General features: G+C 32.0%; 1 protein-coding gene across 21 annotated transcripts in view; it reads right to left on the minus strand.

Annotated features, from left to right (window-relative positions):
* Positions 1-24,373, minus strand: part of nwk (nervous wreck) — a 228,329-nt gene that overhangs the window by 87,331 nt on the left and 116,625 nt on the right. For all 21 annotated transcript variants that reach the window (XR_011039209.1, XR_011039210.1, XM_068345039.1 and 18 more), the window contains exons 4-5: positions 18,944-19,089; positions 12,450-12,586 (exon numbers count right to left, since the gene is read on the minus strand). Coding sequence is in view for 19 of the 21 variants with exons in the window: in XM_068345039.1 (XP_068201140.1) it covers positions 12,450-12,586; positions 18,944-19,089 (283 nt within the window). In the remaining 2 variants the exon portion in view is untranslated. The remainder of the gene's footprint in view (positions 1-12,449; positions 12,587-18,943; positions 19,090-24,373) is intronic.

Consider the following 24,373-nt stretch of genomic DNA (forward strand, 5'->3'; position numbering starts at 1 on the left):
TTAGACCAGATTGTTAAGCATTGTGGCCTGAGATTCATTCCTTCGATGAAATATTTGAAAACTAAATGACAAAAAGTAATCAAAATATTTGTCATACAAAAAGGAAAAGGAAAAATTCAAATGTGTAAATGTACAGTTGGACGCAGAAGTCCCTTTGCACACCTTGCTCCGAATATGTACAGGAAGAGATGGCAGAGGTGCTGGGCGTGGCTAAACACAACAACTCTCCTCTCAGTAAGGGTGTGGCTTGGTGTACTTCCTCAGAGCGAGGTGTACCAGGAATTCCTGTATCTTACTGTACCTAGGAAATCAGCACCAAGTGAATCGGATCCATTGTCATGCCTCTGTAGTTATAGATGAAATTACGAATGTTATCAGTTAAGGACCCATGATTTTTAAGGGTTCCTAAATTTGAAAAGCTATAAAGAAATGAGAAAATTCATCATCAACATCAATAGTTTTATTCTGTCTCTTCCCCTTCGTTTGTAAACATGTCTCTTCTATTAGTCATATATATATATATATATATATATATATATATATATATATATATATATATATATATATATATATATATATATATATATGTGTGTGTGTGTGTGTGTGTGCGTGTGTGTGTGTACATGTATATATATACTGTATATACAGTATATATATATATATATATATATACATACTGTATATATATATATATATATATATATATATATATATATATATATATATATATATGTGTGTGTATATATATATATACATATATATATGTATATATAAATTTATATACAGTATATATATATATATATATATATATATATATATATATATATGTGTGTGTGTGTGTGTGTGTACTCGTGCATTTATTTTCTTTATATAACTTGAGAATGAGATTAAGCATTCACTTTTCATATTGGACGATGTAGCTCCGTACTTGTTCCAAGATTAAGAATTGCAACTTTCGACAATCAACATTACGGAAAAGAGACGTAGGGTAAACTGAACCAATATACATACATATATATATATATATATATATATATATATATATATATATATATATATAAATATATTATATATATACATATATAAACATATATATATATATATATATATATATATATATATATATATATATATATATATATATATAAATATATTATATATATACATATATATACATACATATATATATATATATATATATATATATATATATATATATATATATATATATATATATATATGAATATGTGTGTGTGTAAAGTGATTGATCCGTCTTACTATTATGTCTTAATGCTTAATCTCATTCTAAAATTTTGAATTTTTTCACCTTTTTATTTTCATTGTCTTGAATATTCTTTTTCCACTTTCAAATCAGTTGATTATTCCATGCGGTGATAGTTATTCTCGAAAGTGGCTTCAAAGTGAGTTTTTCTGTTACTTATAGAATCTCTTCAGACATCTAACAATCTGACATCAACTAATTATAGCCAATTTTCTTATTATTCGTGTATTTCTGTGATATTTATTATTATCATTATTCTTTCTTGAGTACTCTTGCTACCTTTGCCTCTTTTCATTTTTAAAAGTGTTTTTTTCCTATGGTTCTCTTTTCTAAATGACTACTCAAATTTGCCTCTTTATCCATTGATGGATTTATTCATGACTAGTCTTCCTTCTTATGTCCCCCATCCTTCTGATGTTGAGATAATTTTGTGATTGGTAAGTTTGTGACCGAAGTCTGGTGAGTGTCTCTGATGACATCGTTCACACTTTGCATCTTTCTTATCCCATTCTGTTTAATAGAAAGTAAATTGGACTTATCACGTCCATAAACATATTGGTTTGTCAGGTTACGTTAAAGTTGTGCTTAAAATAAAATCCTGTGAGGCTCATATGACCATAGTTTTGTATCTCAATTATTGAAGCTCTCTTTTACCCCCATCCTTTACTTACCAACATCCATATATTCGTAAGCTTAAATATCTCAAGTTCATTCTAGGTTATGTGTATTTCTACTAACAGCTGAAAATATCTTGGCAATTATGGGTGTTTTATATTTCTGTATATAAATATAGAAGGGTGTACGATTAGTACGAAAACAAGTCGATTAATGAATGTTTGAAGCTCCTCTCATTAACAAAGGCTTAGCATCTCCTTGACTGTCTTAAATCGATCCCGATCTTGTGACTAAGGTTATACAACATTAATGTGAAAATGTTTCACAGAAGAAAAGCGCATCAGCTTAGTCAATAAAAATCAGTGCTTGCACTCTCCTCTACCGGCCTGGTAAATCTGCATCCCGTAACAGAAAAAATTTCCAAACACTCGCAGTACTTCATTTGTTCTGTTTTTCAGCATAATTAGATTCTAATGGAGAAACTGAAAGAGGTGGACTTATTCATTTTCTCTAAGATGGAGATTTACTCGTGATAGATGACTTATGTTTTGATAATATTGTCAGTTTTGAGAAAGCCAAGCACAATTGTGTATGTGTTTTTTGGCTTCTCAAGTAACCTCCAGAGTTTCAAATGTACTTTGTCAGATGGTATGAGTCAAATTGATTTGGGTTTCATCTTTATCTAATATCATTAGGCACTACGTCTGCTATTAGTAATTTAGAAATGCTTAATATGTGCATAATACATCACAATATTATGCTTTACAAAATAATAGTAGGTATTTACAGTACCTATGTATGTAATTTTTTTCATAAAATTTCAGGAGTATATTTCCCTATTATTTCTCTTAGATATTAAAATATGAAGATGCACTTAGTTATACAAATATGGAGATAATCCGTTTCTGTACACAAAGTAATGATTAAGAATTATTTTGTTATCGTGAATAATTATTGATATATATGGTATGCCATATAAACACACATTAGAGTATTTCATAATCGTAACAGAGCTAAACATACAGAACAAATAGTACACACAGTAAACATGTAAGGAGAGAGAGAGAGAGAGAGAGAGAGAGAGAGAGAGAGAGAGAGAGAGAGAGAGAGAGAGAGAGAGAGAGAGAGAGGGAGAAATGTACTTTTAAACAAGCAAACGAACATTGTATAAACAAACAACAAAGCACAGTCAGAGGAAATGCAGACTAATAGGAAAAAGACATTAAGGAAGGAGAGAGAGAGAGAGAGAGAGAGAGAGAGAGAGAGAGAGAGAGAGAGAGAGAGAGAGAGAGAGAGAGAGAGAAAATGAAAAAAAAAAACACACCATTAATTGGGCCTCATAGACCTAACACACATTTCGCGTTCAAAGATAAATACTGATTCGTCTAAATAAATGTTAATGCATTAGTGGCGGAAGGAAAAGTATTCAGACGAATAATAATACTATTTATTAGTCTTATTTGTCAAAAAGCGTAGAATAGACATAAGCGTTTAAGGTAGTAACTGTGATAAAAAAAGCGGTGCTTCAAACAAGTCTGATGCTTATGATAAGTGTCATTGGTGAGGATCTACGTATGGAATATTTTTGTGGATTTGTGGAAGCGAAACTTTGTAGAAAGTGAAAAGCAGAATCAAATATTAAATTGAATTTGAGTATAAGATACACAAAGAAAAGCACAAATCAGTGATGTCAATCAGTGTCCAACGATAGTGAGGCAAACCAGATCCATATTTTGTCTTATGAATACATCATGTATATAATTTATGTGAAATGGAGTCGGTGTTGGTCATTTTCGCGTATAAGAGACCACAGTAGAAACACTGTAGAATGCCATAACGCTTTGTAAGGCACCATCGCTTGTGTTAGTATTCGTAGTGACGGCTAAATTATGTAGCAGTAATTGTAGTTACTTTGCCTTTGTCAGAATAGTACTTTAAATGACAGATAGCAGTTATAGCAGAATCTGATTTATTATTCTGGCAAGTTGAAATAGTAATAATACAGCAGCAATAAGATATAAATATTTTGGGAGCAAGAACAAGAAGCTATAGCATCACAGTGTACTGGTCCACAGAGAGTATGAGAGGTTCTGGAAAATAAGACGATGCAAGTCGCTTTGACATCTTGAGTTTTGTCAGCGCTGCGTGACCGAATGAGGTGCCATAGTTTAAATCAATGACTTTTATAGATCTAAGGTTATATGTACGGTTAAGTAAGTTTTTTTTTTTTTCTTTCTTAATCTACAAAGCAGTGGGAATTTGTATGACTGACTAACAGACTCAACATCGTTGGAGGTGAGTTAAATGCGAAGCGTGGGGATGCGAAGGATTTAAATGTATACTGTATCTATATTTATACACATAAAGTGTGTATTTAAGTATGTATGTATTTTTATGTATTCAGATATATATATGTTTTTGTATAATACTGTATATATATGTATGTACATGGTTTATATTATATATATATATATATATATATATATATATATTGTATATATACATATATATAAATATATATATATATAGATATATATATATATATATATATATATATATATATATATATATATATATATATATATATATATATATATATATATTATATATATATATTTATATATATATATATATATATATATATATATATATATGTATATATATATATATATATATATATATATATATATATATATATATATATATATATATATATTGTGTGTGTTTGTGTGTTTTAAACGTTTAGTGTTGAATGTTAGCATGCTTTTTAGTAGGTTTGTGAAGCAGTGGTCTTAAAAGCTATTGTAGGCCATGAAAGCTTTGGTGTCTTATTACAACATCCGAGGAAAAACAAAATAGTCGGAATTTTGTAGGAAAGGACACAAAAATTGGACTTTGAAAATGTTCTTTACATTACAAAAAAGAGATGGTGCAAAAAAAATTCACACGTTGAAGAAGTAGGCTCTATGAAAACATAATTCGACATTTGCCGTTAATTACTCTACACCAGTATAGCAAAAACAAAATATTATGTTATATGATATTGTATACATAGAAATGTAAACATTTATGGACACCGATTTTGGGTTCTGGGATATAAACTACACTGGTCAGAAAAAAACGAGTTTTTGACGTAGGATAGGAAGCAAATGATATTTTTGCGGGCTTTGATTCTAATCAGCGTGAGTTTTCTTCGAAAGAAAAAAAAAGAAAGCGGGATTTTTATCTTCAAGGAGTTTAAAAATTCCAGGGCGATTGTCGTACTCACGCTTGGGTTTTTTTAATTAATTTAAATGTTTTTAAAGGGATTTCTTCTCATCAAGTAAAGGTTTGGGGGTGATGTGGTTATATTCTTTACCAATGTTTTCGTTGCAGAAAACCTTACCGTTGCAAACGAGTGGCGATCCTAGAAATAATTGAATATTAGTTGAAAATGTTTGAAAATTGTCACTTCTCCGCCAAAGTTGAAGAGATTGTATCATCTTACTTAAATCATGTCAACAAAGTTTCCGACGGCGTCTCAAGGATGTTAGTGACATATTTGGGGAGTTAGGTAGGTGAAGGTGTAAAGGTTACTCATGAATAGCAGAGGCAAGAGACAGGGCAATGCCTCAGAGACTGACCATATATTATGTACATATGATCAGCGCCAACAGCCCCTCTCCATTAATGTAGGACCAGGTTTGGCCAGGCAATGGCTGCAGATGACTCAGCAGGTAGCCCTATAGGCTCCCCCAAATCCCCCTCCATCCCTTGCTCACAAGGATGGTGAGGTTGCAGATACTACAAGAAACTATCGAGCTTGAGCGGGTCTTGAACCCCTGTCCAACAGATAGTTAGACATGGCCGTTTAGAAACTTTCGTGAAGGACTTAAATAAATATTGTTCAGAAGCCGAGTTTTAGGGTATTTTCTAAAACATTCAATACTGTAATGTAAGATATTTTGATTATTTTTTTAAAGGATTTTTTAACTAAAGAAGAAAGTTCTCAAAGCATGTTGGCGGAGATGACGGTGTGTTTGTATAGTCCGGTGCAGTAATTTCATCAATGTTCGATTAATAGAACTTACTGAAAGGATTCTACATGGAATTTTAATTGGTGGCGTTAGCTGATTGGTAGTGTTGAATGTTACCATAGAGGTTTCCCAATACATGGATGTCGTCTTAATGTGGGGATTTACTGAAGTTCGGAGATGAGTCTTTTATTTCTATCTATTTTTTTAAAAACCTTTGGTATGAGCGGCGTCTGCATATATAAACAGGGGAAATAAACTTTGAATTGGTTGCAGTAAATGATTTATTAGCATTATTTGTAACTGAAAATTTCATCTTAATAAGTGTGAGTTATATCTTTGCTATATCGTGCAGGAGAACTTTCTTTCATAAATAGGAGGTGAGAGCATGAACGTGACTATTTGCTTCTCCTATAGTTAAGTTGGCAATGCTTTGAGTATGGAACTAATAGTGTCTATGAGACTTGAAATCAAGTATAGTAAGATACTGTTCTAAATGGTTATGATAGGCTCTTTGCTTAACCAAGGTGCTCTCTAAAAAAGTTCGTGCCACATCGTATGCGTAAGGTGTTTTGCAAACTATAACAAAAGACTTTGTTTTCTCACGCATGATGGTCAGTTCTGGGACGGTTGGTCGTCTTTCGATTCGAGCTGGAAGTCCACATCAGTTCATGAGCATAATTAAGTATTTCAAAAATGTTTTGATTAGAATTTTTATGAAGGCTGATATGAGATTATTGTGAAATTTCGTGTATGCTTTTAAAGTTAAGCAACGGAGACAGATTTTCAGATTTTTAGGAGGTGTTGGGGTGAAGGCCTTTGGGTTTATGATGATGTAAATCAGGAAATAAAAAATACTGCTGAAGAAATAATATGATGAAATACTATTAGAATGAAAGAGCTAAAAAAATTTTCAAACTTTAGTAGAATTTTGTAAAGGTCACTTAGGTAGCCAGAACTTCTGTGATCAGTATCAGTATGGGGATCGAGGAAGGTTTTATTCTTGATAAATGTAAGGTAAACATTACTTGAGATACGTAACACTGTGCTCTATGTGGAATTATATTGACTTTTGCAGCAGTGGCCGATGTTTTGTTTCAGTTACCTTAAAAAGGTATAAAAATATGATTAGAGCAGTTTTAAATATCAGCGTGTGCTTATATTTGAATTTATTCGTGAATCTCCTCATTAATATTGGTCCCACATATGATATAATAGCAGTAATGATGGTACGAATATGACCAAGAGAGTAGAGTATTTATATAGCACATCACCACTAGCATTTAGTTCATAAGAATGTCTTTTCTTGTAATATTATAAGCAAATTGAAATGGGAATTTGTACTTTTACTGATTATTAAGTGTCACTTAGGAGTGATTTTCAGATGGAATGGGAATATTGGTATTAAAACTTGAGGAGCTGAATTCTCACGTCATCATGCCAACATCCGGGTCGTCGTCAAGATATGTAAGACAAGAGATGAAAACGAAAAATTGTTGGTTATTAGGCTACCGTTATGAAAAAAAAAAATGTCAATTGTAATGTTCTCCAAAATTTCTATAACATCGGTTTAATTCTAGACGTTTTTCGTTAGTAGCTGTTGGTAAATTTAGTAATTATGGGACGGAAATAATTATTTGAAATGGGTCTTGAAACTTGCGTATTGGAATGGTGGGCTGTATGGGAACCCATGTAATAGGAATTGAAATCTTGGAATCTGTTTCCTTTTTAAGGAGTGATGGACGATTATAATTTTGTTCCTCAGTTCAAGTATGTTAGTTTAGAGGCAGAAGAAACTGGCCTTAATATGATCACAATAAAGTAATTGTAATAAAACTTTAGAGCCATTAAAAACAGCAGATTTTCTAATCGTAATTTTGCTATGTTTATATCAAAAGGAGAATATATTTTTGTTCTCAGTTGCAAGTTAATGATTGAAGCTTGTTAGTAGAGGGTTATCACTTTCAATTCTTATTTTTTTCCCGCTGATTGCTGTGGCCTGGTTGGTATTTTCATCTATTGCTAATAGTCTAAAATACAGTAAACTGTTAACTAGTATAACCTTTTTATTGATAATAATGTGTATTATAATTTATTTCTTTGATATAATTTTGTCCATTATCCCCAGTAAGTTATTGTACAGACGAATTCGTTAGTAGTTGTTGTTATTCAACTAATTTTTCAAGACATTTACCTGGCCTCAAAGGTACAATTAATGCTTATTTCTATTGGTTTTAAGAGAATGTTAATTATCAGTACAAGTTACTCATTGTTTTATGCCGCTTCCTAACCCGATTCGTCTCATTTTTCGAACCCAGTGAACATGGAGTTTAACAATTTTGATGACAACCTTTTACGTGTATGGGTCAACACTGATTCTAAAGGAGTAAAACAAAAAATAATCCATTATGTTTTCAAGGTAAGATAAAAAAGGAGAGTACTTTGGAGGTCAAAGACAGTAAAGGAAAGACCGGAAAGCTTTCCAAAAAAAAAAACCCGTGACCATTAGTTCTTTGATCAGCGCCGTCTATTAACAACGCTCCCAACTAAAATTCACTGAAAACTGTGGACGTATCACAACTATTTGTGGAATTTAAGCCCTTGACAGGGGTACACTACTGTATGTATTGTATTTCTACAAAATATGCAGTTTTAATTCATATATGTATATATCACTATTCAACAGTAGTAACAAACGTAATTCATATTAATCGTTATTTTTATTGAGTCCGGATGTATACGAAAGACCCAACAGATCAGCGCCATCTGTTGCCAACGTGCCCTACTAACTAGGAAAAATGCTCACGGTCATTCAACCCACTTTCCGGCCTTCCATTTACTATTTTTGTTTTGAAGTAGTATGGAAAGAAAATGATAACAATGATAAAACATCCAGTGAAGACAGCAGAAACTCTCACGGGCACCTACCGATGTATCATCCTATATCGATATATTTAATGGAAATAATGTGAGAAAGAGAGAGAAAAAGAGAGAGAGACAAGCTTTTATTAAACACGCTGGCTTATGGATTAGTATTTTGTGCAAATGTGGTAACGTTAATTATAATTTGCATTATTCTTCTATGGCATGAATGTGGCATATATAGATAAATATATATAGTTCATTATTTGAATATTTCATACTTAGAGACTAGTTTCAAACAAAGCACCAAATATAGAAAGTTAGTATACGTTACAAGTTGATACTGAAGTCTTTAAAAAAAATGTTTTTATATAAGCTACAGGATCAAAGAGAAAGTGAAAACGAGCGAGTTTAAAGATAGAGTGTGTAAAGAAGCCAACAATAGCTGAGACGTTCGAAAGATACGGACGAAGAAATTACTGGTGGGATTATGGTGTGCAGATGTCTACTGGTGGTGCAAATGTCTACTGTGTGCAAATGTCTACTGGTGTGCATATGTCTACTGTGTATTATCTAGTGAAGTGTTTAGCGAAAGAGAAAGTACATATGTTAGAATGTTCTCGCAAAAGCTAAAAATTCCCTAGTGTTTATGGTTTACTTTTTTGGAGTGGTTGACTAAAAAGAGTTGGTTGTGATGTTGTTTCCAGCATTGTGGAATGAAAGATTAGATCAATTTCATGTCGAAAAAGGTATTCTGCATATCATGTTAAAGGAAATGCATTTAGACACACGTAGGACATACATAAATGTGCATTCTCTAGGATCTACAAAAGAAAACACTCCCTGGTATCTTTTTACTAATTTTCTTTGAAATAATTTGCTTCTCATCGTGTTAAAATTTAGTCTTGGAAACTTATATTTCATATTTTCAAATTAGCGTCATAGTGATTTTGGTAATTAGATTTTGTTTTCATTATTATGATTTTTTTTTCTTGTGGGGATGTTGAACACTATGTAGAAATATCATATGAATTATTATTTTCTTTAATGACTCGAGTTTTTTTTATGAATAAATAAAATCAAACTTTTCTTTTTCTCTAACAAAAAATTTGGCTAAGATTAAAAGTTTTCTTGGGAATTGTTAGAATTTCTAAACTCTCTCTCTCTCTCTCTCTCCTCTCTCTCTCTCTCTCTCTCAACAATCAATTAGCATCTAATTTTGCACACTTTTTATCATGAGAGGTTTGTGATGAATAGAATTTATATGTTATATATATATATATATATATATGTATATATATATATATATATTATATACATATATATATATATACAGAGAGAGAGAGAGAGAGAGAGAGAGAGAGAGAATTAGATTATTTGTAATGTAATTATGCACAGTAAAATCGACTTTTGCCTGTACAATGAAATGGCGGGAAGTGTTCTCAAATACAGAATCACAAGAGAAAGTACAGGAAGATAGTGTCCACATTACCCCCTTAAAGCTTAAGCCAATCTTTTTCTTTATCTCACCCTCCCCCCCCCCCCTTCCCAGATGTCCACTGCCACCACCTCACACTGCACATGAAGTGAGGTTCTTGTCGCACTGAGCGTCACATGCAGCATCTTAAGCGTCATTCTCACCATCTTAAGTAAGAGAGGAGCTAGATTCATGATGTGTTACACCATTAAAAGATGAGTAGCTTCCTTAAGGGCTTAAAATGTTGAAGACAATTGTTAAATTTTCGAAGAAATGGCTCAGTGATGTGAGGAATTTATTTTGTTCCTGTTAAAAGTGAGTGTATAAAAAGGTAATATTATCCGAATAGAGGTTTCATTTTAAATTGAATAGATTATTTTGAAGATAGGCTCAACTGTCTCTTTAAAATTAGAAATTTATTGAAAATAAGGAGAAAGTTCCATTTCATAGAAACAATGCATAGAGTAAAATATCATGTAAAATGACGGTTAATGTGGTGATTGAAAAGAAAATTTGTGTACAACGTATATAAAGAATAGGATCAATGTGTACAAAAGAGTAATTAGTCATTTAACTGCATTTAAGATAATATAATGTTAAAAGGAGAGTTGTTTATGAAGATTAGATGATGGCCTGAGAGATGTATTGAAAAACTTGAAAATACATTGTTTATTAACCATGTTCATCTCTTCAGAATGCAATAAGTACACTGTAGGTCGAACAGTAAACAAAAGGATAAGAGATGAGATAAATGTAAAAAAAAAAAAAAAAAAAAAAAATTAAGAATAGATGAGGATAAAATCTTGCATGATCAGAGAAAGAAACGACTGATCTAACTTGTAAAGGATAAGTTGAGAAACTCTTGCTAGTTTAGAACAAAATTTCTGCAGGCGGAATTTTCAAGCTATAAAGTTAACTATTGTATCAATATTTCATTAGTGTTAGTATTCATATTATTGCTGTAGCTATTTTGCAGCAGTAGGCTTGATTGAATCTGCATTTAGATAGAATTTTGAAAGGAGAAACTAAATGCTCGTATCTATGCATTCATTAAGAAAAAAAAATTTTTGCAAGACAACAGTTTGGAAAATGAAAGTTATGAATTCATCCAAACTTTAGTACAATATGTAAATTATTGCCCTTAAATTAGCCAAACAAGCATAAAGGAGTTAAGGGGGCACTGGATAGAGAATAGTAACTATCAGATTGAGAAAAAATAGGTTGACGAATATATTTTAAAATCTTCAAGAATGCTAGAGGCTGATTAGATAATAAGGTAATTTCACTGAAGAAAATGGGTGTGGTTATGAAGAACCCGGCCATACACAAAAAGAAATAACACGCTATAACAAGGAAGGTTATTATGATTATGAAGAAATAGGAAATAAAGTATGCAGTAAGCAGAATAGTTTTATTGCTAGAGTTGGAAAGATGAAAAAATGTTAACACTGAAGTTATAATGAACGAGTTCATGTATTTAAAACAATCTCTCTCTCTCTCTCTCTCTCTCTCTCTCTCTCTCTCTCTCTCTCTCACCCATTTATTAGTTAGTGTTGTAAAGTAGTATTGATAACAAAAAAAAAAGTCCAATTGGTGTTAACCTAGTGACATAACTTATTTCTATCGTGATTTATTACATTTAATTGCGCGTGCCCAAGTTTCTCTGTAAAAGGAATTACTCTATAAGAAGAAATATCTGGGCATCCTCAGTTTTGCATCAGGAGTTTGACTTTTTGGTGCATATAGTTTCATTTATCTGGACTTGTTAGTTGAAAGTATTATCTATGATATATATATATATATATATATATATGTGTAAATTGTGTATCTTTACTATATATGTGTATATATGGGTATGTATATAATATATATATATATATAATACACACACACATATACATATATATATATATATATATATGTATATATATATTTTATATATATATATATATATATATGTAAATTGTGTATCTTTACTATATATGTGTACACATGGGTATGTATGTATATATATATATATATATGTGTGTGTGTGTGTGTGTGTGTGTATGTGTATATATATATATATATATATAATACGACATCGTGCTAAACTGAGGCGCCCTTTAAGGCCTAATTTAATCTTTTATGTAGCAGCTGCCGATAGAATACAGTACTCCAATTAGAATGCAGAGAACGACGGGACAGGACAAACGCTTACTTTTCCTCCGCTGCGCTGGCCTTTTCCCTGGCATCGTGGGCGACGTGTTCCTCCTCGTAATAGATTTTCTTCGTCCGATCTAGTTCCTGCACTTGAGTCTGGACCTCGTTCTGGATGACCTTCAGCTGTTCTGAGAGCTGCAAGGAGTGATAGGGTCAGTGAGAAAGGTACATACAAAAGAAAAAGGTTTACAGAAAGGCTCTTCCTTCCGCCAGGATCTGTTTCATTTGAGATTTGTATAGAAGTAACATCGACTTAGTGATGAAATCATAATGCGAGATTTATCATAGATAAGATCAGGTGAATAAAGGTTAACAATTTACACCTTACGTTCTAATTTTGTATACATACAGTATATATGAATATATATATATATATATATAATATATATATTATATGAATATGTTTATATATAATTTAAATATTTGTCAACATAATATGTGTATATATGTTATGTATACACATATACATACATATATGTGTGTATATATACATATATATTATATGAATATGTATATATATATATTTGTCAATATAATATGTGTATATACTGTATGTTATGTATACACACGCACACACACACACACACACACACACATATATATATATATATATATATGTGTGTGTGTGTGTGTGTGTGTGGTGTGTGTGAAGAGAACTGGTGCTTTGGAGTGGTAAAAATCTACGAGGAATTTTTGTTGATTGACTAAGAAAACTGTAAATCTTTAGGAAAATCTTAAATGATAGCTACCTGAAAATTGTTGCACTTTATTATGTAGTGTAGTAACCTGTAAGTAGTGTAGTCAACACTGTTTGTCTTTTATACAAATTTGTTAATCAGGAAATTTTCCTTACACTTACCGCTACCGATTGAGTGTTTTTTATGTCGAACAAGCTGACATAAGTTTCTCTTTATGAAAAATCTATCTTAACGTTTTCACTGTATCAATTTGTCTTCAAATAGATTTTTTTTATTTCCTGTTTCCTCTCCTTGCTGTGCTGATTTTCGCTGTTCTATATATATATATATATAATATATGTATATATATATATATATATGTGTGTGTGTATATATATATATATAATTTATATATATATATATATATATATATACATATGTATATATATATATACATGTATATATACATATATAGGCTATTCATATATATATATATGTGTGTGTGTGTGTGTTTATATATATATATATATATATATATGTATATTATATATATAATATATGTATATATGTATATATATTTATATATACATTTATATATATATATATATAGTATATATATTCATAACTAGGTGGGAGGTTTGGCCGGGCACCAGCCACCTGTTGAGATACAACTGCTAGAGAGTTATTAGTTCCCTTAACTGGCCAGACACTACTACATTGGACCCCCCTGTCGTGTTACGGTTCCTTTTCCTTTGCTTACACATTCACCGAATAGTCTGTTATATTCTTTCCACAGCCTTCTCTGTCCTCAGACATCTGACAACACTGAAATTACCAAACAATTCTTCTTCGCTCAAGGGGGTTAACTACTGCACTGTAATTGATCAGTGGCTACTATCTTCTTGGTAAGGGTAGAGGAGACTCTTTAGCTATAGTAAGCAGTTCTTCAAGGCAGAAGGACACTCCAAAATCAAAGTGTTGTTCTGTAGTCTTTTGTAGTGTCATAGCCTCTGTACCATGGCCTTCCACTGTCTTGTTGTAGTATTTTCTTGCCTGAGGGTGCACTCGGGCACACTATTCTATTTTATTTCTCTTCCTCTTGTTTCTTTTAGTTTTTTAGTTTATACTATATATGAAAGATCTATTATATAGTTGCTATTGTTCTTGAAATAATTTATATCAATTCTTCATAACTTTTCTTGTAATTTATTTACTTTATTTCCCTAACTGGGCTCTTTTCCCTGGTGGAGCCCTTAGGCGTATAGCATATAGCAACCTGCTTAACCAACTAGGATTGTAGCTTAACTGGTAATAATATATATATATATATATATATACATGTGTGTATATATATATATATATATAATATATAACCACTATGTATGACATTCTGTCAAAACTTCAGTAATTATGAAAGCTCTTCAATAGGAGGGTTATATGTAAATCTTATGTTAGAACACTTGAAGATATCTATACGGGTAGCACAGCAATCATTGAATTACATTAAAATAGTGATAAAATTCCGATTGAGAAAGGAGTTAGATAGGGATACCCCATCTCTCCTAAATTATTCACAACGTGCATAGAAGAAGTTATCAAGAATTTATATTGGGAAAATGTTAGGATTAAACATAGATGGGGAATACCTTAAGATTTTGTTCAGCGATCCATGGAAGAATTGCAAAAGAGCATAGAAGATTTGAATAGAGAAAGGAGAAATGTAACATTGAAAATGATTGTGGGTAGAACTAAGATATTGTTTAATGAAAATGCAGAGAGGCAACAAATAAAGGTTATAAACAAGCCTCTTGAGATTATTAAGGAATATACTTACTCTAGGACAGACAGTAAGTGTTTCCAAGGATACAAGACCCAAATTAAAAGTATAAGCATAGGACTGAGTGCTTTTGGTAAAGAAAAAAGAGATTATGAAAAGTATTATGCCACTTTATCTAAAATGAAAAGTATTTAATCAGGTGTTTTTACCAGTATTATCTTATGCATCAGAAACTTGGAGGCTTACTAAAGCCTTAGAACATAAGCTAGTTACAACTCAAAGAACTCTGGTTAAAATAATGATGGGATAAAACACTAAGATTCAGAACAAGAGCAATATGGTTACGAGAGTAAACTAAAGTAGAGAATATTCTAATAACACGTGAGAAAAAGAAATGGATTTAGCCAGGACATATAATGGGAATGACAGATAGTATATAGATAAAAAGAATAACAGAATGGGTCCCTAAAGATTGCATAAGAGTCAGAGAAAGAAAGAGAAGACCATGGATTGAAAAACTAAACAAAACTTGCGCGTATAGACTTTCATAAAAGTCCATAAACAGACATGAATGGAAGGACATGTTTAAGGCCTTTGTCCTGCCGTGGACTATCAACGGCTGTTAATGATGATGAAATAAATATATATGTATATATACGCATATTTACATAGACTATGTATATATATATATTTATATATATATATATATATATTTATATATCTATATAAGAAATGATATTTTGTCTTTTAGGGCCTGACTCTCTCAAAATATGTATAGATATATTATGATGGCGAAAGGATGTTGTAAATCTGCCTGCTTTGAGGCAGAGTATTATGTATATTAATGATTTTTCTTCCAAAGGCCATAGTGACGGGCAATCACACTTCTAGCTTTTTCAGAGCTGATAGAGTGAAAGCTAAAACAAGAGAGATCGGAAAAGCGTTATGAGAATGCAATCAATATGTTTCCCAGTCCAAGCTTGTATATTTAGTGGATATAGAAATTTGATATTTGGAATCAGTTCTAATGGGCTGTTAGAAACGTCCCCTGCCTGCCACTTTGTTGGACGTGAGTTTGATATTCTCTCAAGCTCGATTATTTCTTGTAATGTCTGCAATCTCAACAACTTTGTGAGCTAGGGATGGGTTATTTTGGGGAGGAAGCCTATAGGTCTACCTGTTGAGACTTCAGGAGCCATTGCATGGCCCTCTGGTCCCTGTTTGATGGAAAGGGTAGTTTTGGCGCTTATGATATGTAAAGTATATATGGTTAGTCTCTAAGCCATTGTCCTGTCCCTTGCCTTTGTTATTCATGGGGGACCTTAAACCAGCAGAAAGTTCGACTAGATTTTAAATTCGGGAATGAGAAGTATTTTGATTTTTAAATTCGGGAATGAGAACTGTTTTGATGTTTAAATTCGGGAATGAGAAGTATTTTGATTTTTAAATTCGTGAATGAGAACTGTTTTGATTTTCAAATTCGTGCTTGTTATCAAAACGATGGCTAAATGAAATTCTCACTTTCCTCTACGACTTCTCCATCCATATTCTTCTTTCGACCTTATTAATCCCACTGTATTGCAGGCTCGGCCACTGGAGTCAACTTTTGTCATCTATTTCTATTTCTTGTATCTTCTTCCCCCAGTCCCATCCCGACCATAGTCCTCACCACATCCATCCATCTGACCCCTGACGCTCGACACTCTCTTGATTGGTTCTACCTCTTTCTTATTAGCACTCTAACTACTGCTAACACCCAGGACAACATGCGTTTTAATTACGGAACTTTTTCTTCCCGCTATGTAAATGATACATTTCTCCCAAGAAAGGAACGTTAACTAAACGGATAAATTATTTTAAACTCCAAGAAATTAAATGTTTATTAATTAATCTGGATTTTGTTGTTATAAATATAGTCTTTCCTGAATTGGACTTAATTCTATTTTAATTTCTAATTTAATTTGAATGTTTAATTTTGTATTATGTAATTGATTCATACATTAAACTAAAAGGTATAGTCATTTGAATTCCCCTTATGTTTCTATCAAGGGTTTTATTTATCTGGTGGGCTGTGGTGAAAAGTGATAATAGCGTATTATCGATCAAATTATTAGCAATGCGTGCATGCTTATAAGTACACACACACACACACACACACACACACATATATATAAATATATATATATGTGTGTGTGTTTGTGTGTGAAGTTATACATATGTATATGTATATGTATTTATATATATATATATATACAGTAAAAAGACATTATATATATATATATAATATACAGTATGTTTATATATATATATATATATACACTTGTATATAATATATCAACTTCTACAGTAAATCTTAGCAATACAATGTGAATAAATTAAAAGAGAGAGAGAGAGAGAGAGAGAGAGAGAGAGAGAGAGAGAGAGAACACATTTTGTACCGATACCTCTATTGGAGAACTGAATAAGAATATTTTTGATATAATGGTTTTAAAAAGCTGCTATTATTGAAAGTGTGTCTGACAGAAGGAAGGTCACTCAATTTTTGTGTCTTCTTATTCATAAATGGAAGAACGCTAAGCTTTCTTCTTACATAAAAGAAGGAGGCAGAGTGCACCACAATGCGGTCTGGCTTTTTGCCATTGTAAAGTTTTCAACTGTTTTATATGTTCACACATGACTGATCCCTTTTAACGTTGTTACTAATCTTAAAATATTCCATTCCCTTTATTCATTACACACACACACATACACATATACTGTATATATATATATATATATATATATGTATATATATATATATATATATATGTTATATATATATTATATATATATATTTATATATATATATATATATATACAGTATATAATCATCTACGCCTATTGACGCAAAGAGCCTCATTCAGATTTCACCAGTCGTCTCTATCTTGAGCTTTTAAATCAATGCTTCTCCACTAATGGTCTCCTACTTCATGCTTCATGGTCCTCAGTCATGTAGGCCTGGGTCTTCCAACTCTTTATATATATATATATATATATATATATACACAGTATGTTTGCTATTCCCTAGTTTCCTTTCCTCACTGGGCTACCTTCCTTGCTGGAGCCCTTGGGCTTGTAGTATTCTACTTTTCCAACCAGAGATGTTGCTTGGCTAGCAATAAATGAAAATAGCAAATTTACTTTATTCAGCAATGTTGACGTTCATGTTGGGGAAAAGGCGAAAGATGTTTGTTTATAAATAGACAATTGTGCTATTTTGATATCATTAGTGAAGGTGTTGATGCTATAATTTTCAAATACTTTGTATGAATTTAGGGACGTTATCAGTGTTTAATACGAAGTTTCATAATCTAGATATTTTTATCTCTCTCTCTCTCTCTCCCTCTCTCTCTCTCTCTCTCTCTCTCTCTCCTCTCTCTCTCTCTCTCTCACACACACAACAGACACCTAAAGCCTCTTGTTCCGCTGAAAGCATTGAATTAATTCTCCAAAGGGACTCGCCTTCTTAAAACTATTCTCCTTTACTGCACGTAGCTCTCCACCCTACCCCTAAGATAGAGAATAGTTTATTTGTGATTTACTAACGGAAACCTTTTACCTCTATATCATGGAGCAACACCCCCCCTCCCCTTTTTTTTTTTAAACTTGTAGATGAAAATTATTCTTTCCCCCTTTGGTTAGCATATTTCATTCTCCCGTAATTCTATTTTTTATTGTTATATCTTTTCACAGAAATCACAGAAAAATCCTTTACGACTTCTATAATAAGAAATTCTTACATTTTTGGAGCTAGAAAATATGATTGGTTATCTTGTTAGGGAAGAAAGTTCTCACTTTTTCCCCTTAGTGCATCTTATTCTGTTTGGTGACCTTGGCGTCTTGTGGTCACTTTTGATGGAATACATCGTTATTTTCCGTTAATTCTTTTTCTGTTCTTAATTTATTACTGACAAAAACTCATCATTGTTGACAAGAAACTCTTACCTTTTTAAGCTAGAGTATATGGTTGGCTATCTCATTGGGATAAAAAGTTCTTACCTTTTTCCCATAATGTATCTTATTCTGTCTGGTAACCTTAGCGTCCTTCGGATATGTGTTGATGGAAGACCTCGACGGCGGCCAATCTCGCTTTCCCCAGCTTTTCAGTCTCGTCAAGTACCGTCCGCCACACGCTGTACACATTCCTGATGAGAATAAGAAATGGATAAACGGTTACTTGTTATGTGGTTTTGAAGAAGTTATGTTTCTTAGAGAGAATTAAACAACAATTTCCTCAAAATGGAATAGTGTCTTGGCCTACAGTAATGATTCCCCCTTCTCTGTACTATATTTGATGAAAAGGAAAAAGGTATAAGGTTCCTGCAGACGAAAGCCGAAAATTAATAAGCAATGAATTAAACAGCATTTAGGACCCTAGCAAACTTGATTTTGATCTTTATTCATATATATATATATATATATGGTGTGTGTGTATATATATATATATATATATGTGTGTGTGTGTGTGTATATATATATATATATATATACATATATATAATATATATATATGTGTGTGTGTGTGTGTGTGTACGTGTGTGTGTGTGTGTGTTAAGGGATTATTGGAAGAATTTTTTCCTTATTATCAGTTGTAATTGAATAATAATATACTAAGAAAATTTCTTAAGCAGAAAAGAAAGGAATTCATGGAGTTACTTGAGCATTTCCTGTACGCACAGTAAAACATTCATAAAAATCCGGAAGAACATTGGAAGGTTTTCATGTACCATTAAAGATATGAAAGAGTACCGTATGATTCTTTTTTATTGAATTCATATTATAGAGAATAGAATAAATCTAGAGTGATAATCTAAAATATCCCAGTCTTACGCTGCCTTTGATGTTCAATATGGCTGGATTGTGCTTAGGCTAACGACTTGAATTTTAAAACCTTAAAATCAAGTGAGGAGTGAGTAAACGTCGGGAGTCATTTTACTTTAGTAACTTATTTTTGGCTGCCAGAATGTCGAAAGAACAGAGGAAAAATTATTCAAGAGAATATTTGTAACGGAACATCTACCGCTTGCAGAATAGAGAAGCAATGGAATAATGTTAACTTGAGGGCAAAGTGAGCCACAGCAGAGCAAAGACTAGTTGAACTAAGTTGTTAATTAGGTAATTAAGATAATGAACATACACACACCCACCGGCTGTAAAGGGCTCAGTAACTAAAGGGTTCGTAACTGGTGTTGTGCAGAACAACCAAGGAACGTAAGCTTTGTGTCACAAGTCTGAAAACTGCTATTGAGAATTGTGTAAAGCATCATCCCCAGTTTATGATAAGACTCGTGAAGCAAATATCGAATAAAAGATATCAATTAGATGTAAAGTTCCGTTACCTTGAGTTGAGAATTTGTGTTAGTCATTGTCTTGCCATATTTAAGGTAGAAAGTCTATGCAAATCCTTTTGGGCAATTGCCTAGAGACATTATGCAAATGTTACAACTTAATCATAAAGTAATTTAAGATTTATTTACAGAATCCTTGAAAAGCATGGTAACCAAAGCTCAGGAGAGTTCAGGTAAAGTTAGGCAACCAAATAGTTGGCTTCTTCGATGGTTTTAGCCAGAATTTTATGAAATTATGATGCACGAATGGTGGCTGAAATTGGGATGCGCGAGTTTTCTGCCAAAGAATCATTTTGTTTATAGTCTTACACTCTCTTCTTGCATTTTTCATTCCGAAAAATTTAATATTGCAAATTTCATCGTACTTTCCTGAATAATATAGCTACCTGGTAGTTGGAGTTTTTGTCATTTATTGAAGGTGTTCACGATTACTTCGATTTCAGATCAGTTAAGCTATGTCTTACTAATGAGCCAGGTTAAGTATTTATTTGTTTGTTCATAAGTGTTCTTAAATATCTTTTGGCGAGAACGGACTAGCTGTTAATTAAAGTTATAAAAGTGTATGGTATACAATTAGTAAACTACGTTTTCTATTTATGTAATTAGAAAGTGAAGATAAAACAGAAGATAAGAGCATTAACGTCCAATAAAGAGAAACTTCAGGCTATTTTTTTCTATCTAGTTTCATTTATCTTTCTATTTCATAGTGTTGCTGAATGACCTCCGCCTCTGTGCTGAATTCAATACATCTCTCTCTCTCTCTCTCTCTCTCTCTCTCTCTCTCTCTCTCTAGTAAATTAAGAAATATCATCGAAACTTTCGAAGACAGATCGCTGTCACTTTGTGATATATGACCCCATTTGAATAACCATATCGATATTCCATTCTGAGAATAACGTAAAAGAAAATTGGTGGTAAGTGTTTTAAGAAAGTGGAATGTGCGGTATCTCTTCAATTTGTGAAAAAAGTTAAAGATAAAACCAATAAATTCGTTAGGTGGTGAATTCGATCCCGGATATGATCACAGGCCGTAGAATTTAAACACATATAGGTAAAACGTGCATGAAATTCGTAGGGAAAGGTTTTAGTAACTAGAAGACTTTTCATGAAGGAATTAATGTTAAAGAGATAAAGGACTAAAAAAACAAGCTCAGTTTTTGGAAAAAAATGTAACTACTTGACTTTTCCTTCGTAGGTGTTGACATAGCCCTTCGCAAGGGATAGTTAGATACTACTGTTCCCCATTGTTTCGTGGAGATGGGTATGTTAATAGGATTGTAATTTTGTTACTATACAGGATATCTTTTTAAATGTTAAAGGTGTCTGGTGACAGTTCCAGTATCATCGGAAGAGACGCTCACCAGAAGGCCAGCCGGGGAAGCGAAACCACAGCAGTAACCTCCTCCCCAATATACAGCTTACACTCAGTCCGAAGCCGTCATCCATCTGACGCCATGCGAATGTGTTGGAGCTGTACTTCATCCTTTTATTTTAGGGATGTTTTGATAATTTAATTATTTTACCGCCATTTAATAGCTTACCCGTTACAGTATGTCTGTATTGTTGGAGATTTGTTGTGTATCATAGGTTGTAGCTAAGCAGGTAGTTAAATTTTAGAATATGAGGTAACGTATTACTTTCAGAGGAATTTCATTTAGGAAACCATAATTGCATGTATTTCTCGAACTCTCGTAAAACCAACTCTAGGCATAAAAAAAAAAAAAAAACATCATCAAGATATTTTTGATATGTACGTCTAGTAGCCTGCCTAAAATTTCATGTTCCAAGAATGTGAAATTTCACAAATTCAAAGATTGTGAAATTTTATTAATTCCAAGAATGTGAAATTCCATAGATTCCGAGAATGGGATATTTCATCAATTCCAAGAAAGCAAAATTTCATAGATTCCAAAAATGTTTAATTTCGTTCATTCCAAGAATTTGAAATTTCATAGATTCCAAAAATGTTTAATTTTGTTCATTCTAAGAATTCGAAATTTCATAAATTCGTTGAATGTGAAATTTCATCAATCCTAAGAATCTGAAATTTTATGGAATCCAAGAATATGAAATTTCCTCAATTCCAAAAATGTGAAATTTCATCTATTCCAAAAATGTGAAATTTCATCTATTCCAAAAATGTGAAATTTTATAGAATCCAAGAGTATGAAATTTCATCTATTCCAAAAATGTAATTTCTCGTTATTTGAAGAATGTGGCTTTTCAAATTCCAAGAATAAAATTTCATAAATTCCAAAAATATAAAATTTTATAGATTCAAAGTTAATGAAATTTTGTAAATTACAAGAAAACTGAAAATAAGCCACCTGTTGCTTAAAGTGGTACCAAGTAAACGTAAAACTATGAAGACCAACAAATGCTTTAGTGAATATTAAGTAGTGCGATGTAGGACACAGGGTTCGTTTCTTTTACGCATAATTAGATAGAAGGAAATGAAATGGGTGTCTGCAGTTTTAATTGAAAGTATCAGAGTATCAACGTAAAGCAGATGTTTGATATTACATACGCACACGTCATGTAATTAAATGTGGTTCTGAAGGAGATATCATTTCTTAGTAATCCTAGGATATAACTAAAAACTACTTTTTTTAGTGGAAGTAATTAAAATTAAAATATGGAATCGGTGAATTTCACGAAATGAAAACAGGAAACGAATTGTGTATTCGATCGCTAATTGCTTGAAATCGATCGAGGCATCCAACATGACACCTGAAAAGGAACGGTACAATCCGTCTTTCTAATCACGGGAACTTAATGGAATCAATCGGCGAAATAAATACCTCTCACCTGAAAGAGAAATTGCACAAGCTGTGCGGGGTGTCATTAATCTTAAGCTTCATTGAAATGATTCGTGGAGGCATTGCTGCGGAAAATTAGACTGTCTGTGTGGTGGTTATTCGGTCATAATAGGAATCGTTGAGGAATACACTTTCCTGAAGGACGCTCCTTGGAGAAAATTGAATGATCATCTTGAAGGTTGTCTAAAAATATTTACTGTCGTAAGAGCCTTTTTATACCTAATCTACATGAAATACGTCTTCTTTATATTGATGAGGATTATAAATTCATATTGTTATTATCATAAAGAACGAACATATATATATATATATATATATATATATATATATATATATATATATATATATATATATATATATATACACTACTATATATATATATATATATATATATATATATATACTATATATATATATATATATATATATATATATATGCCTATACACACACACACACATATATACACATATATATATATATATATATATATATATATATATATATATATATATCTTCGCTCTTCCTCGCACTTAAACGAACATGAAAATTCATGTCTTCTTTTCTCCTCTGTAACATTGTCAATATTTGAACATGAAAATTCTTGTTGCTTTGAGATTTTGTATATAAGGGAGTGTGTTCTTTAATAAACAACTCAGTTGATTGCTTCCTGCCTTTGAGTCATAACCTCTCTCTCGGCACCGTCACACTTATGTTCGAAGGTTTCAATAAGACTCCAAGTTTCAGATGCGTAAGTTAATTTTGGTAGGACCATCTGAATAAATTCTTTTTAGACAAAGTCTCATTTAGTTAGCATAATGTTATTTTGTTTGTCAAACGTTCTACATCTTATGCTTATCCTTCTTTTAATTTCAATGTCATATCCGGGGAAAAACAGTCACTCTGTCCTACTTATATTCATTAACAAGCTCTAGAGGTTCGTCCATTGCCCTTATTTGTTATATCTGGATTTTCATTGAATATTATCTTACTTTTACTCATTTATTTTCAGTCCTACATTTCTGATTTCTATAATAAAATCTATCATATTTTGCATTTCCTCCCATGATTCACTTAATAGAGCTATGTCATCTGCAAATTTTAATGTATTAATGTATTCTCCATTATTGTCAATTCCTACATTTTCCTATTTAAATTCTTAAAAAATTCTTCTAGGCACGCTGTGAATAATTTGCGAGAAATGTAGTTTCCCTGTCTAACTCCTTTCTCAATTGGAATTTTCTCACTAGCTTTATGTCGACTT

The sequence above is a fragment of the Palaemon carinicauda genome, chromosome 21 (genome assembly GCF_036898095.1).
Source record: "Palaemon carinicauda isolate YSFRI2023 chromosome 21, ASM3689809v2, whole genome shotgun sequence".
In the NCBI taxonomy this organism is placed as follows: Eukaryota; Metazoa; Arthropoda; class Malacostraca; order Decapoda; family Palaemonidae; genus Palaemon; species Palaemon carinicauda.